Source organism: Cryptotermes secundus, unplaced genomic scaffold, assembly GCF_002891405.2.
Source record: "Cryptotermes secundus unplaced genomic scaffold, Csec_1.0 scaffold645, whole genome shotgun sequence".
Taxonomy (NCBI): Eukaryota; Metazoa; Arthropoda; class Insecta; order Blattodea; family Kalotermitidae; genus Cryptotermes; species Cryptotermes secundus.
The window spans coordinates 59,515-77,024 of NW_019723910.1; the positions used below are offsets into that span (position 1 = coordinate 59,515).

At 36.2% G+C, this 17,510-nt stretch overlaps 1 protein-coding gene across 2 annotated transcripts in view; it reads left to right on the plus strand.

Annotated features, from left to right (window-relative positions):
- LOC111862116 (CAAX prenyl protease 1 homolog) overlaps nt 1-17,258 on the plus strand; it is a 19,499-nt gene extending 2,241 nt beyond the window's left edge. The window contains exons 2-8 of one of the 2 annotated variants that reach the window (XR_002842370.2): nt 1,197-1,343; nt 2,845-3,048; nt 5,089-5,383; nt 8,328-8,569; nt 9,414-9,557; nt 11,290-11,558; nt 16,722-17,258. Coding sequence is in view for 1 of the 2 variants with exons in the window: in XM_023847253.2 (XP_023703021.1) it covers nt 1,197-1,343; nt 2,845-3,048; nt 5,089-5,383; nt 8,328-8,569; nt 9,414-9,557; nt 11,290-11,508 (1,251 nt within the window). In the remaining variant the exon portion in view is untranslated. Of the gene's footprint in view, nt 1-1,196; nt 1,344-2,844; nt 3,049-5,088; nt 5,384-8,327; nt 8,570-9,413; nt 9,558-11,289; nt 12,496-16,721 lie in introns of those variants that run through there. The other variant, XM_023847253.2, reaches the window with a different exon arrangement.
- The last annotated feature ends 252 nt before the right edge of the window (nt 17,259-17,510 follow it).

The following is a 17,510-nucleotide window of genomic DNA, read 5'->3' on the forward strand; positions in this document are numbered from 1 at the left end:
TTGGATGTACTGGATGGTGTCATGACCATTTCCTTTCATCTCCAACTTAAATTTTGGGAACAACCAGAAATCTGCTGGAGCCAAATCTGGTGAATACGGAGGATGATCAAGGACTGTGATCCCTTTTCTTGTCAAAAATTTGCACATAATCTTCGATTTGTGGGATGGGGCATTGTCATGGAGGAGCAACCAGGAACCATGCTCTCAATAACCAGGTCGAATTTGAAGAATTCTTGTCCACAAACGATTGAGGACTCTGAGATAATAATCAGAATTCACTGTTTGACCTTCTGGCAGAAATTCCTTGTGAATGATTCCTTTGGAATCAAAGAAAACGATTAGCAATGTCTCTACTTGACCCTTTTGCATGTGCACCTTCTTTGGTTTTGGCTTTTTTGGGCTCAACCACGCTGCACTCTGCCGCTTTGTGAGAGGCTCATATTGAAAACACCATGTCTTGTCACCAGTAGCAATCAATTTTGTAAATTTTGTATCACTTTGGGCCGACCGTAACATGTCTTTGCAGTGTTACACTCTGGCATGTTTTTTATTGCCTGACAGTGCGTGCAGTACAAACTGTGCACAGACTTTCAATTTGCCCAAATCCTTGGTCAAAAATTGATGCACAGTACTTCTTGGTATTCCCAAAAGCTCCTCAATGAGTCTTGCAGAAATACATCTGTCTGATGCCAGGATTTTGGTCATTTTTTTTTTTTCACATATTCTTCAGTGCAACTTGTTCTCAGCTTTGATGCACATGAAGCGTCTTCGATGTCCTCCCTGCCGTCATGAAATACAGCATACCATCGAAAAATGTTTGAGCGACTCAAACAATCACTACAGTACTCACTTTTCATCATTTTGTATGCTTCTCCAGCTGTTTTGCCTAACTTCAAACAAAATTTGATGTTGGCTCTCTGTTCAACTGCCATTTTCTGGTGAGCATGAGAACAGAACTGTTACATTCAAGGTCAGAACACATGATACAGTGATGCTTGCACTTTGAAATTATAGACAGCCACAGCTGAAACTTCAAGAATCTTAATGCCACAACTCGCCAACAGATGGCATTGCAGGGCAAAATAAAAAAAAAATGAGCCCTAATGGATCCTGGGCACACCTTATAGTTCCTACTTTTTTAGTCATTGTGTATTGCTGTCACTTTCATGCATATTTCAACTTGTTTATTGTTACAGCACAAGGTTTATCAACAAGCAAATAAAGTTCCTGAAGAGCTGAATGAAATTATAAATGAAGAAACATATAATAAGGCGCGAGTATATGGACTGGATAAGAGCTCGTTCAGCATCATCAAAGATCTGTTTGGCACCATCACAACTGTTGTAAGATGTTATTTATTGAAGTTATACAAGAAAGAACTGGAAGCATAATGAATGTCTTGGGTTTGGTTTTGAAGCTTTAAAGTTTAAAATTTTCATATTATATTTCTGAGAGTGTTTTCCATATTTCCATGAGGAAAAGTCAAGAAGGATGCCTAAGTCACTAGTAGGCTTTCTGCACCAATTCAGAATCTGAACGTCATCATTTCAGCATATCATGAGTGTGGGTTGATACATACAATCTTGTAGTCATGAAGAAATTTATATTTGGGTTATATACAAGGGAGAGTCAGTAAATAGGTCACAATGTGAAGTAAAACAGCTCTAATGGATGTAATAGGCTTTTTATGTGTGTCACTAGGTAGCAGCATTGTCCAGCTTCATGATAGTCTTGGTAGCAGATACACATGTGCATGTTGAGAGGCTGGTTTCAGTAGTCAAAATGGTGACCGTGCCTGAGGAATGTACTGCTGAAGCGCAACATGGTGTTGAATTTTTTTTTGTGGGCAAAAGAACATGATACAAAGTATATTCATAAAGAAATGTTTTCTCTTAATGGTGGGAAGTGTTTGTTGCGTAAAGTGGTTCACAGCTGGGACATTCAAAAGTCTCAGATGTTGCCTGACCAGGTCGCCCTGTTGAGACTGACAGAAGCAACTGTCCAGCAGATTGAACAGTTGATTCAAGCTGATGCGAGGATAATGGTAGACAGTGTAGCAACTGCTCTATGGTGTTTCCATGGTTTAGCATACAGCATAGTGTGTGATCATTTTGACATTTCGTGCATACGATGGGTGTCAGAGAACTGAAGGGTCGAGAAAAAGCGAAACAAATGGGTGTGTCCTTGGAACATCTCTTACAAATGCAGCTGAAGGAGGAGATATGCTTAACAGGATTGTTACTGGGAACAAATCATGGGCGCATCACTACCAACCTGAATCAAAGCATGCTTCAGTGCAGTGGAAACGGCCCAGTTCACCTTCAGCCAAAAAGGTTAAGGTTATGCCATCAATACAGTCACAGCTAACATATTTTAGAGGTTTGGCCTGCAAATAAATCTTTGATTTTCTGGTGACCCAATTTTTTTGTGGATGTACTTAGTCCTGTTATATTCAGTGGCCCTCTGACCAAGTGCTCTGCTGTTTTAGACTGAAGTTCACCCTATTTTCATATTATGTGTTCATTGCTTCAAGTTTTTATGTGTGTTCCTGCATTATGTACGTACCTCATTCTGTATTTGCAAGGGGTTCAGTTCTTAAATTCCTGAGTCTCGTTCTCTTTGTTTGGCCTTTTTTCCTTAGTATTCTTATTATCCATTCAGGACACAGCTTTTAAAGGTGGAGAGTAGGCTGTATTAAAAGTAACCTTAAACTTTCTGAGGAACTTTCAGCATAAATTAGTGTCATGTATTGTACACAATTTCTTATTTTGGTGTGTATTATGGGAAGACTTAACCTTTTAAATTACCCTTTTTTTTTAAATATTAAAGTTGTTTTGTTTTCAGGTCATCATTTTGGTGAATGGTTTTGTGCATTTCTGGAACATTGCCGGTATTATTATCTCTACCCTGGGTTATGATGCAGATAATGAAATCCTTCGAAGTGCTGCATTTATGCTCACACTGAATATATTCAACACTATTACCACCTTACCATTTTCAATTTATCACACATTTGTGTTGGAAGAGAGGCATGGCTTCAACAAGCAGGTAAGTGAAGTCATGGTTTGGGTGTGAAATAATATTATTGTTCCAGGATGGATTGTGAGGAGGCTTAACAAAATTGCTAGTAGCAAATACAATATTATATCTCAGCATCCTGTTGCACTCTATACGATAAATGATACACACTCCGTCCCAAGTGCAAACAATATATATTATATGTCTTTGATCTTGTTCTTTTCTACACTACATGTTTCGGCCTCTATCGGCCATCATCAGGTGTATACTCTTAACGTTGCTGCCACACTGAAACCCAGTCTAAAATTTAACATTTAAAAAACACATTGTTATTTTTGTCGTATTATCAACATCTACCTCGTTGATATTTTATAGTGCTACTACAGGAAAATTTGACGTGTGCAATATAATCTACATACCAGACACATATCAACGAGGTAGATGTTGATAATACGACAAAAATAACTGTGTTTTTTAAATGTTAAATTTTAGACTGGGTTTCAGTGTGGCAGCAACGTTAAGAGTATACACCTGATGATGGCCGATAGAGGCCGAAACATGTAGTGTAGAAAAGAACAAGATCAAAGACATATAATATATATTGTTTGCACTTGGGACGGAGTGTGTATCATTTATTAGCAAATACAAGCTTTAATCCTAAGAGTTATTGATGTCAGTAATATTTCTTGCAGTATTTCATTTATATATCGGTTTATTCATGATGTGAGTAACTTCCAGTACTTTGTTTTATGAGTATAAAGGTAGCATGCATTGTTTGATGAGTGCATCCACCTACAACACGTTTTCTGTAGTTTTATATGTCAGTGTCTTTGATTCAGTGAAACATGGGTGTTGTTCAGGGATCAAGATTCTCACGAAAGAAAGCAACTCCCTGAGAGAGTGCATATGTACTATATATTCATATGTGAACTTCCAGTAAAATTCTGGAGTAAGCAGTTTAAATGAGGAAGGATGTAACTTATTGTTGATACACAGGTCTTGGGTGTCCTGTTGAAGCTTCTGATCAGGCAGTTTACAACAAAGTGTAAGATCTTCACAAAGCCCATGCTGTACTCTTATGTAACCCACAAATTGGAAATTTATGTTTGAACAATTTTCACATTCATGGAAGATTGCTGATGTCTAAAGTCAGCACTCATTAGGTACAAAAAATGCTAAGTGCAGGTCAGAAAATTCACATAGTTGAAACTTTCAGTGAAAATACAGAGATCCTGATGTCTAAAGTCAGCACTCATTAGGTACAAAAAATGCTAAGTACAGGTCAGAAAATTCACATAGTTGAAACTTTCAGTGAAAATACAGAGATCCTGATGTCTAAAGTCAGCACTCATTAGGTACAAAAAATGCTAAGTACAGGTCAGAAAATTCACATAGTTGAAACTTTCAGTGAAAATACAGAGATCCTGATGTCTAAAGTCAGCACTCATTAGGTACAAAAAATGCTAAGTACAGGTCAGAAAATTCACATAGTTGAAACTTTCAGTGAAAATACAGAGATCCTGATGTCTAAAGTCAGCACTCATTAGGTACAAAAAATGCTAAGTACAGGTCAGAAAATTCACATAGTTGAAACTTTCAGTGAAAATACAGAGATTTTAAGGTCAGATGTAGCATTGTGCTTTCCAGAGAGTAACAAGTGATGACAGTTACGTACACCGCTGACATCAGGAAACCAGGTGTATGACCATGCAGTGGAAGCATAAGGGATCTGCAACACCCTGCAGATGGTGTATGTGCACAGATTGGCACTGACATGTCTCTAAAGGCAGATGCACTTCCATATGTTGAAAAACTTTCTTCCTTTTGCTGTTTTGCAGGCCTTTACAATTTGAGTTTCTGTATTGCTCCTAAAAGAGATTTTTATCTGTTCATAGAATTTATTAAATGATTATATCTGAATTTCCATTTCTTTATAGTAAAACCTTTTGTTCTTTCTTACTTCACTTGACTTTGAAGTTCAAAAACACTACTAATATTCTTTCATCGGTTTCTTTTACCATATATTGATTCTGTTTTGTCATTTATTAAGATACCAATTTTTTTTTCTAGACGGTTGGCTTCTTCATAAAGGACAAGATAAAGACTTTCATTGTTGGCCAAGTGATAATGCTTCCAGTTATATCAGCAGTCATTTACATTGTTAAGATTGGTGGAGATTATTTCTTTATCTACTTATGGATCTTTGCAATGGCTGTGACCTTCATTCTTCTCACTGTTTATCCCAACTGCATAGCTCCACTGTTTGATAAATATACACCGCTACCTGAAGGAGAATTGAGAACATCCATAGAGGAACTGGCAGCTAGTATAGATTTTCCACTTTACAAACTTTATGTTGTGGAAGGTAAGACCCAGATATTCCTGTAGATTTTAAGTTAATGTGGATCTTACAGAAATAGGATATGAGGATGTCAACTGAATTGAGCTGTGATTATATTTCAGCATCCTGTTGCATTGAGGTGTCATTCTAATTATTCAAGTACACCATCAATAATGGAACAATGATATAAAAGCCACCTAAAATATATATTTTTCACTAAAAGTGTAACTTTAATACTTTAAAATGTTATTGAATATCATAAAATGTCATTAAGACACTGCAAGTATATCTTATACACTAAAAGTGACTATCAGAATACTTCAAAATGTCTTTTTGGTTTATATGTTTTTCCAATTTTGCAACATGTTTCAGCCACATATGGGCCAACATCAGGCAACTTTTAATTTGTGGGAGACCACTGCACTGTCCACTTGTCTTTCATATTCCCCATGACAGTATTCTAGATATGATATACAACAAAACGACTTGCATGGGAGCACGAAAGACAAATGGACAGTGCATGCAGTGGTCTCCATAAATTAAAATTTGCCTGATGTTGGCCCATATGTGGCTGAAACACGTTGCAGAATTGGAAAAACATATTCATTCATTCATGTTTATTCATCCTGTAGATCAGATTACATTGATATAGGACATGTCACATAATATAAAATATAAAATTAACAAAATACAGTAGATTCTAAACCAGTAAACACACAAGATATGTAATGATTATTTACATCTAGCATGTATCATAATCTAATATATCATAGTTTATCCATACATTCATATATTCAATATTTACTATCCATAGATCGGACCACACAGGTGTAGAACATGCCACAAGTAATAAATTATAAAATTAGCAAGGTGCGATAATTCAAACAAATAAAATCACAAAATATATAATGACTATCATATCTAGCATATATCAATATGCAGCATAACAGAATTTATCCAAACATTCATTCACTCAAAAAAAATTGTAACTATTGTAATTTTAATCTACTTATATATCAAACTGTTAATATTCAGAATTAACTTGACTTGTCATATATCATGTACAATGATCTACAGTGACGAAATAAATCAATNTATAAAACAAAAAGACATTTTGAAGTGTTTTGATAGTCACTTTTAGTGTCTAAGATATACTTGCAATGTCTTAATAACATTTTGAAGTATTAAAGTTACAATTTTAGTAAAAAAAATATATATTTTAGGTGCCTTTCATGTCATTGTTGCATTATTGACAGTGTATTTGAATAATAAGAATGAATTTTGCTAGCTCAGATAAGGGACCAGTGGCAGGATGTGTAAGCCTTGTAAAGAACCTTCGAGTGTCATAAGAGATTTTTTTTATTGCTAGTAGGGTGCGACTAAGTCCCTTGTACTGCGGCCAGTTCAGGCCTCTTGTACCAGCCCCAGAAGATAGATGAGGGTGATTGTGGAGCAATTGGTGGAATGAAGATATGCAGGGGAAACCGAAGTACTCTGAGAATACCTGCCCCACTGGCACTTTGTCCACCCCAAATCCCACTTGACCAGACCCGGGATTGAACCCGGGCCACCGTGGTGGGAAACCAGCGGCTAACCGCTTGAGCTATGGCGCAGCCAAATATGTCATAAGAGATGTAGAATGTCTTGACTGCTTGAATGACTGTCAGCATTTCAAGACTGTTTGCTTCATTCATGTTGTTGGATATTGGAAGAATGGTGTGGGCTGAATTCAGCTGGCCCAGAACAGGAGCCAGTGACAGGCCATTGTGAAAGTGGCGAACCTTTGGGTTCCATAAGAGTAGGGAATTTGTGTACCGTTTGCATATGTACTTTTTAGGAAACTGCAGCGTGGAGTTAGTTAATAATTATTTGCTTTATGATCATTTTTTAATTCCTTTCATTATATCAGAGTGTTATTAAGTAATTTAAATTCAGTGGTTTCCATAAATTTATTGTATGTAGTACCTTATTTCATACTCTTATGTGTTGTGTGTGCATACAAACAAAAATTGGAAAGAAAACAGTGGCAATGTAGGTAATATAATGAGTAGTTTCTATTGGCATTCAAGATGAAATACAGCCTTTCAGTATATTCAGACCCACACGTTATATTTTTTCCATACTCTTGGAAGGTTCTGTATGTAGTCAGTTGACTCATCCCTTCCATCTCTGCAAGAGATAGTCGTGATGCTTGACAGATATTTTCTATCTGGCAAAACACTTGAGAGACGTTCTTTCTTAGTCAGGAAGAAGTCAAAGTCTCAAGGATTGATGTTAAGGAAACATGATGATGGTTCAGAAATTTATCACTGTCGCTGCACTGCTGCAGTCTCATCCTACTCAAGGATGTCTTTCAGACGTGTAACAAAATTATGTGGCTTATCGCTTATCATTTGTCAAACTGTCCACTGCTTGTCCATATGCATCATTGACTGAATAAGCTCCCTTTGCTGTTTTGGAATGGTGGGTGATCTTGCCAGTAGTCCTTTACATCATATGACCACATTTATGTACAGGAACATTGCTTCAACCTTGTGTATGATTTTAGAGCAGTATGTTACGAAGCCTTACTGGCTTGCACTTGTGTAACATGCATGTGCAGAAGTATTGTTTAATAAATAGGTTTGCCACTTGTGTTACTACCAACAGAAGTGCATTCGATCATCTTTATGAAATTTATTTCATCTACAACAGTGTTACTACTGTTGTGCTTCCAGTCTTCTTGTTTAAACTGCTAAACTTGGAAAAAAATAGTATAGTAGAAGTCATTCTTGTAAATAAATAATTGTTTGCAATATTGTACCAGTAATTACAAATTTAGTGTTTTCTTTACTTTTACAGTACTATTCATTACTTACGAAATTTCTTTGAAGTTATATTGCAAAGGTACAGCAAGGTTATGTGTGTATCTGCTATATGTAATGTAACATAATGTAATGTGGTACTGGTACTGGTTCTGGTATTGCAGGTTCCAAGCGATCCACACACAGTAATGCGTATTTCTATGGATTCTTCAAGAACAAGCGTATTGTTCTTTTTGACACCTTGTTGAAGGATTATGTACCAGACAATGCTACTACAAGTGATATTAAAGATGTTGCAACCTATGAGAAGAAAGGATGTAATAATCCTGAAGTTCTTGCAGTTTTGGCACATGAGTTAGGTCATTGGAAGTTAAATCATGTGCTGAAAAATATTGTCATCATGCAGGTATTACACTCTTCAATATAAGTAGTGATGGTAATTTAAAATATTGGATACTATTGATGATTTGTTAACATAATGTGACAAATATGACAATTGCTTTGGTAAACACTGCCTGACAGTCGGAATAGCAACAGAGGCAGAAGTCCGTTTGCTAGACAACGCTTTGTTACGCACATTCTTGGGGTTATGCAGTCAACAGTGGGATATTGTTGCTAGGTAGCAAGTCCCCAAACACAGATTCCCATGGCAACAGATAAGACAGAATAACAGAGGAACCATTTGAGATGGTGACCTATATTCAGGCCACCTGGAAGTTATAAAAGAGTCTTAAGAGATTCAGAAATTGAGTAGTCAGCTGTGGAGTGCTAACCAGTGAACACTGGAAGGTGAAGAGGTGACCGACTCATAAATTAGAACCAAGTCAGTAATGCAGAAGAGAAAACACTTGGGAGTCCAGTAAGGAATGGAGCAGCACGTCTTCGACAGTCACTAATTGAGAGCTGTTATAATTGATTGTAATTGTAAAGAAGTGCCAATAAATCCAATCATCTAATCCAGAATCCATTGTTATTTGTCATGCAAACCCCGTCATACATGACGATACTTTTTCTGCACATAATCATGTACTTCTTAAAGCATTGTCTTGAGTCACACACTGTTAATTATTTATATGTCATTGTGTATGTTTCATAGGACTAGGCACATTATTTAAAAATTGGGTTTGAGTCCTAGATTCAGTGGTCCTCTGTTTCAGAGTATGTGTTGCTGCATGAGTATAAGCTTTCAGGCTATCTGAATACTTGAAAATGGTCCAGTGTATACAACAGAATCTATTTCTCTTTTCCAGATGAACCTGTTGTTAATATTTTTAGTATTTGGATTGCTCTTCCAGTATGAAGCCATGTACCGTGCATTTGGATTCCAACATGAGAAACCAATATTAATCGGTCTTGTGGTGGTCCTTCAGTTCATCTTCTCCCCATATAATGCTGTAAGATATGTAGTCAGTAAAGAAGTTGGTTGCTTAACCCCTCAAGCCAATTACCTCTTAACTACATATGTACACTGCTCGCTACCCTGCTGTTGCAGAGGTTTTGTTTGTGTACAGTTATGTTGCTTGCAGAATCTTAATATATATCTTTACAGCTGCTGTATGCTGATAGTTATTGAAACCATACGAATTTCAGCCATCTGTTGTTTTATCAAAGCATTGCTGTATATTAGTAGGAAATTACTTTCTCAGAAGGCAGTTTCTGTACTTATCAGTCAGCAGACATGGCTGCTTCCTTTAGACTTGAAAGGATTCTGACGATGGTGTATGCTGTACAGAACCATTAGGCTTATTTTGGACTCTATCCATCGTCTGGTATATAGAAGATAAAAAACCACAACGTTTCGGAGACTGAATCTGTCTCCCTCATCAGGTGGATGGGGCAGGATAAACCTACTCAGTTGAGCCCATTAGAAAGAGCTAGCCTCAATCACTCGACCAGTGAGTAGGTTTATTCTGCCCCATCCACCCGAGGATGGAGACAGAGCTAGTCTCCAAAATGTTGTGGTTTTTTGTCTTCTACATACCAGACGATGGATAGAGTCCAAAATAAGCCTAATAGTTCTGTACTGCTTCCTTAGTTATAAAAGTTTTTCAGACCAGCTACTGACAAAAGTAGTCTAAATATGGTGAAGCTTATACTATTGTTAATTTTTCCATGAAAATCCATTTAATTCTGTTGGATAGTTTACAGAGTAATGGGAAATTTTGAACAGGTTGGTGCACAGCAATTTATATATTGCTTGGGAGGGTAGTATATATTGATTTAAAAACTGGCTTGAGGGATTAATTGCATACATAATATACTCCTGACTGTCTTCACTAATGAAAGGTAGCAGTAGCATAGTGGTTAAGGCACTATGCTACAAGTTGGAAGGTCATGGGTTCAAATACCGATGAGGTCATTGGATTTTTTTCAATTGACCTAATCCTTCTGGCCGCACTATGGCTCTGGAGTTCACTCAGCCTCTAACAGAAATGAGTACCAGGAATTAAATAAATTTTCCTGGGGAGTAAAGCGTGGCCACCGTGTAGGGCTGACAACCTTACCGCCATCTTTGAGCCTATTGTCTAGATAATGTGGGACCCTTGTCTCACAACCCTATGGGCCTTCATGGCCTGTTACAGGGATAGCTTTACTTTACTTTTAGATTCTTTGATTTTGTAAATATATATATATATGCAAATGTGACCATTTTTATTCATTTTATGTAGGCATCCTCATCTGTCATTCTTCTGTATCCATCTTTTTTTTTGGGGGGGGCCGACAAAAGTGATGAATCGAAGTTTCACTGTATATCCAAAATATTCTGCCGATCAGTCTGCTGTCACCCGAACATACTCCCATGCAAGAACTAATGTGAAAGCTTTTTTTGGGGGGGGGGGGGCAAAATGGGAATAGGTGAAAGGCTGGGAAATGGCAAAAATTTGATTTATGTGAGAGTTTCTTATGGAACTGGCAAATAATATAATGAACACACCCCATTCCTCATATGTGCCAGATAATGGGGAGTTTGCTCTACATTGAAGATTTTATGAAAAATTGGTGCAGGCATTTATACTAGCCCAAAGAAATTAACAAACCAGTTTATAAATGTAATGGACAACGTACACATTCTGCTAGTTATACTAGTTAGTATATATGCATTTATTGCTTTTCTTCCTTATACAGATTTTAAACTTTCTTATGACGATTCTGAGTCGTCGATTTGAGTTTCAAGCTGATGCATTTGCCAAACAACTTGGGAGATCGAAGTATCTGCGAGAAGCCCTGATTAAGTTGAACAAGGACAACCTAGGATTCCCAGTATATGATTGGATGTACTCCATGTGGCATCATTCTCATCCCCCACTCTTGGAGAGGCTCAAAGCTCTTGATAAAACTGATTGAGCATTCCATTGTGCAGCTGCATTTCATAAAGAGTGAAAGTTTCATCAGATGTAAGTGGAAGGAGAGAAACAAGTACAGATTATGTTGTAGATGGTGAGCAGCATACCATATTTACTCGCATAACATACACACCTCTACTTTTAAACAAATTATGGGGGAGGAAAATGAAGTACTGCATTTTGGTCACAAATTTTTGGTGGAAAGTGGAAAACATTAAATTTGCACTTTCGTGTACTGCCTGGCTGACTGCTCTCTCTCACTGGCAAAGTATGGGAATTAATGGATGTTTTACATTGTTTTACATTGCAGAACTCTCAAAATCCAGACATGAGTGGTTAGGATGGAAGGAAAAAAGGTACATGCTAGGGATACTCACAGTCAGTAGAGTCCATACGTAGTTTTTGCTGCTGATGTGAGCCTGCATGTGAGGAGTTGTTTCTTATTATCAATTGTGGTGGAGTAGCAGACTGTTCAATTTGTTTGAAAATACTTAATTAAATGAAAAAGTACAATCTATAGAAACAATACATTCAATACCATGCAGTGCATCTATTAATAAAAGTGCAGCATTTATGCTTTATAAGTGAGCTTAGAAAAATAGTTTTGTTAACACAGTTAATTGACCTTAATTCTTATAGGATTTGAGGTTCACAGCAGTGGTTATGAGGTGTTCTGTCTTCTGAGATCTAACATTTTGTAGTCCAGGGAAAGTCAGCCAGTGTTTTGGAGCAACTTGGCCCCTACATCTTTAGGAATGAAGAGTAAGCAAAGGAAGAAACGGGCATGAAGCAGCAGTGTGCTTTCTGCCTGTAGTAAATGTTGGGGACCTCATTACCAGTGTGTTCACTACAGGAAAGGAGTTCATGTATTTTATATTAAATTACCAGTGGTAAATAGTGAAAAGTTCCCAGTCAGGGCATGAATGTTTGTGTGCATTTTTCTGTGTTTGTGTACAGGTAGAGGCCTTGCGACGAACTGATCACCCGCACAAGGAGTCCTACCGAATGTGTAAGATCTAGTAAACCAAAGTGAAACGGAGAGTTTCTTGGAGGTAGGCCTAGGCCCAAATTAGGGCTGTAGCGCCAATGGAAAAAAAAAAGAAGTGAAAAGTGCTCTTCATTTATTTTACTCAGACATGAATTGTTGGCTAGGAAAGTGTAAATTATGCGAGTAAATACAGTAAGCATTAATTTCTTTGTTTATTCCTTGCACCTTTGAAAAGTGTGTAATCTTCAAATGTGTACTCATAACTGAAGGAAATTGTGTTTGTATGTACATTTTATGAGAACACATTTGACATTTATAGCAGGAAGACAGTTTTATGCTTGTATGACACCTATGGCAACAAGTGGGAGCACAGCAAATTACTTCTTCATTTTTCCACATTTAAAAACTTGTAATTAATTTGTTCCTTGGTAGATGTCAGTGGCTGATGGCTCCATACAAATCTGACACATTAGGCATCTTGTTAAGGTGAACAGGAGGAACAAAGGAAGATCAAAGTAAAAAAGGGACAAAAATTGCTACACTTTTCTGTGCATTGTTATAGCTAGGAAAGGAAGTTGCTCTGCACAAAGGATAGTCTGTGGATGAAAAAATCACTTAAATACTGTTAGACTTTTGCAAGATGATCATTGAAAATTTGAATCTGCCAGATATTTACATGTTAACAGTTGATATAAGTAATGTTTCAGAATGTGTTGCTCAAAGTGGCCAGTTGATGCAGGTAGTAAGCAGCCCACCTATGAATATGTCATATTTAATTACATTTTTACATTATAAAATTATACAAGTCGGTCATTTTTGTGAAATGCACAGGCACAGTAGTAATACTTGACACTCTGCAAAAAACTAAAGAGTGTGTGGTTGCTGATTTAGAGCATTGTAGGATTTTTGCCTGCCTACGTTATCACAAAAAGAAACCAAAGACTGACTGCCTATTCATTTGGGGAGGAGGAGGTATTGAATTAGCAAGTTAAAATTAATTTTTCTTTTTTGCATAGATAAGTTTCATTTTCACATTTATTAAAAGAACAAAATAAACAGCTTTCTGATTTATGATATTATTTCTGTGACGTCAGGTATTTGTGTTAATTTAAGCCATCAAACTGAGGAAGCTTGCTTAAGCATTAATGCTCTGAACTATAATTTGGATGAGTTCCATCCCTCCAAGCAAATGACACAATAGTACTTCAAACTACAGCACAATTGCTTTCTTTACAATCTGTTATTCACTTACCACCCTACATTTGACATTATATGAGACAATATCATTGTTATGTAAACCACAGGTAAATAACAAGCAGATATCAAATATACCATCCATAAATATAGTATGTTAAATTAAAACATTGCAGCTGTATATATTTTGGTGTCTTGTACCATCATCAGGGGTCTTTCCCCATGGCACTTAAAGCTAATAAAAGTTCTTTTTCATTCTTATAGTTTTTAAAAACAGATACAATTAAATATCCATGCACGGTTCATAAAATCTGTACAATATATTTCATAGGCAGTGAATTGGTAGTCAAGATAGTAATTGTTTTTATTGTTGACACTTATTATTGGAAATGCCTGTTTTTGTAATTGTTAATAGGTAAGAAGTTTCAAAAGTCAACATTTCTCAGAAAGGTCTGTGTTTCAGTTGACATTATTGACATTTCTTTTCTTTGAATGTAATATAGATAATTATTTCTGAAGAATTGTTTGTTACATTAATATTGCTAATATAAGATCATCCTTACACATTCTTGTTGGGAGGTTTTTGTGACTTGAGTTTAATGTGTAACTTTGGCTTTTAAGAATGAGCCATGTAGAATGTTGAAGGTTTCCCATCCTTTCAGAAAACATTGCAATTTCCATCTTCAGGATGAATATCTTGGGGGGGGGGTTAGAAGCACTTGCATCTTTAGATCTGCCAGTTGGTGGTGAATGGGCATTTACTCACTTCTCCCTATTAGCATTTAATAGAGCTTTTGTGCTTTTTCTTAATGACATTTATGTTTTCATCCAATAAATTATCAGTGAAGACTGGAATTTGTTGGTTTCATTCAGTTCTAGCCCTTGTTGTTCTTAGACTTCCTAATAGCATATTCTAAAGCATAGATGAAAAGCATCAGCAATGACCATTGTGAATATGAAATAAATCTAACAACTGTTTACATATACAAACTTTACCACAGGTTTAGCTTAACCTTTATTGGCTGAAAGGAAGTGCTTTACCCATAGTTATAGCAGGCCAAATGGGAATATACTGTCATGTTACATCATGGTATTAAAATTTGTTTAAATTCCTGAGATAAAAACTTTATTCAGAGATTTATTTATAATTGAATCATCCACTTCTAAGATGTGCTTTAATTACATTGCTCTGAAAGGTGCTAGTATTTTGAAATGTTTGTAATTTCCCCGCTTACCTGTAGCTACTGTAGTTTCACAAAATGCCTGCCTGCATCTTTCTGAGTGTTTGCTTGGCCTACTCTTTTGATTTTGAATATGGAGACAGTGTGTTTGTCCAAAACATCTGTGATTACTGGATTGCACAGCATTACACCCCAGAAGATAGTATTGTTAGTAGGCAACAAATATGTATGAAAATAAAATAACTGAAATAAGTTGTATTCATATATACAGGTAACTGGATTTATTCTTAATGATTAATTTTTGAGTTTGAGTTCATAGCTTAAAAGATGCCTCAGGCATTATTTTCTGACATAAGCATCACATGGTCATCTGCAAGAACAGGTAATAAAATGTCTGTTACATTAATGGTTAAACACATTTTAATTAGCCTATTTTCATCGGTGTACTGAATACAGTGACAGTGTTGTTAAATACTTCTCCTGTTGTACAAATCCTCTCACCCACTGACAAATTTAGAATACCCACGTAGTAGTCATCTGTTATGCCCAAGTCAACACCAGTGATCCCTAATAATTTTGTCTTAAGCATGCAGTCAACCTTGAGAGAATGATGAATACAATTTTCTGTATGCAGTTAATAACCTTGATATTCTGTGATAATCATATTAAGTTTTATCACACTTTCTATAAATGGTACAATATATCCTTCCACTGCTGTGGAAGTTGTTCCTTGTTCTAAATACATACATAGTGTCAATAAACTTGTGGATCTCAGAATGTGGTATTTTACTCTCTGTTGGGATCATTGCTCTGAATTTGACCAGTACCTTGGTGTATGATTAGAGGTGCTGACAGCAGTGGTTATGGAGAGGTCTGTCTTCTGTGATATGCCATGTTTCCAGTGAAAGTCAGCTGACACTCCATCTTCAGAGTTAAGTAGAGGTTGCTTGGTTTACTCTTCAGTACAGAAGGTGGAGGTGAAATGTTGCTTTGAAATATTCATTGACTTCTGCTGAACTACATGGTGTTCTATCCCAGAAGAAAGATACACAGTCCACAGTATAATGTTTCCAGCAACTTTGTAATACTTCAGAAGACCTTTGATGAAGAGACATGTAACAGATATAACTTGAAAAGTACATTCTTCCATTATTAGAACATTATTACTCTCTGTAAAAGGATTCATCCACTACCTTTTACTTTAACTTAGAATTTTTCATACAAAATAGTTGCTTTTTCAAATCCCAGTAGTGTGGCTTTTCCATATCATATAGGTTTTTAAAACTAACTTCCTCTCAAAATTACTAGATTTTTGGACTTTGTCCATCATCCAGAATTCTAGAAACCAGAAACTGGATCTGTTTCTGTCCTCAGGTGAGGGGAGGAGGACACCTACTCTGTTGGGTCCCTTAGAAAGAACATTAATCACTTAACCCCTCTCAGATTTACTACAACTATTTAATCACATGTGACCAGGCTAATTTGGCAGGAGATAACAAGAAAATATGCAATAAAAATTGTAATAAAGTGCACACATGCATGGAACTACTATAGAAAAGGAGGTAGAAATTGATCTCCTGTTGAATTAGTCGGCTCAGGTAACTAAATAGCTGTAGTGAATCTGACGGGTTGTCCAGTGATTGAGGGTGACTCTTTCTAAGGGACCCAACAGAGTAGGTGTCTTCTGCCCCTCAACTGAAGACAGAAACATCTAATTTATAGAAAACCTGATGATGGGCAAAGTAAAAAAATTAAAACACCATTTTAATGAAAAGTTATAATTTACTATTTGTATTTATTTATCATTCAGTGCCTAAGTTCCTCTGTGATAATGGTAGTTAATATTTTCAGGACAGAATGTGGTTAAATGAAACAAAGGGAGGTTGAATTTGCTGAAGACATTTATGATTTTTTGGCTTCATCATGCTGGTAAGGTATAAAGCAATGTTGCTGAATGTGTGAAAATGATAAGATGTGAATTATAAAAAGTAGAGGTGAAGTTAGGTTTTTTGTGTGTATTATGTGTATAAAGATAGAATGTGTAAGCAACGGTGACATAAAGCAAATGTCAGTTTTTTCTACAGACAGTTCGTCTTTATAGGCAGGTTAGAATTGGTTGAATGTGGTACATTTCAAGAAGATTTATATGCATGGAAAATTAGATGTTGCATACTCAGAAATTCTAAAGTTTCAGCATCCATTGCAGTTCACTATAAAGCAATTTCATGTGCTACAATGTCCTACATTCCGGCTACAAGATATGTACTTGTACTTACATTTTGTATTTTATGGCTGTATTAATGTCATTACTGACTATTCACCTAATAAAGTATAATTAGCATATAAGTAAAGTTCATATATACTAGCATAACAACCATTGAAAATTCAGTGGGAAGTTTCATCATTTAATATATACTCTTTCATACTTTACTCCCTCTGTTTTCGCCTGTGTTCCTTTCCAGTCCTAAATATTGTTGAACAATGTGACAAGGCCAGCATTTAATACCATCTTCGACAAATAAATTGCACAAACAGTTGTAAACTATCTCAATATAATACTAGCAAATCCACCTCAACATAATACATTTAAGAAAGAAGAATGTAGCAACAGCAGAGGCTTGGGTTTCCTTTGATATTGCA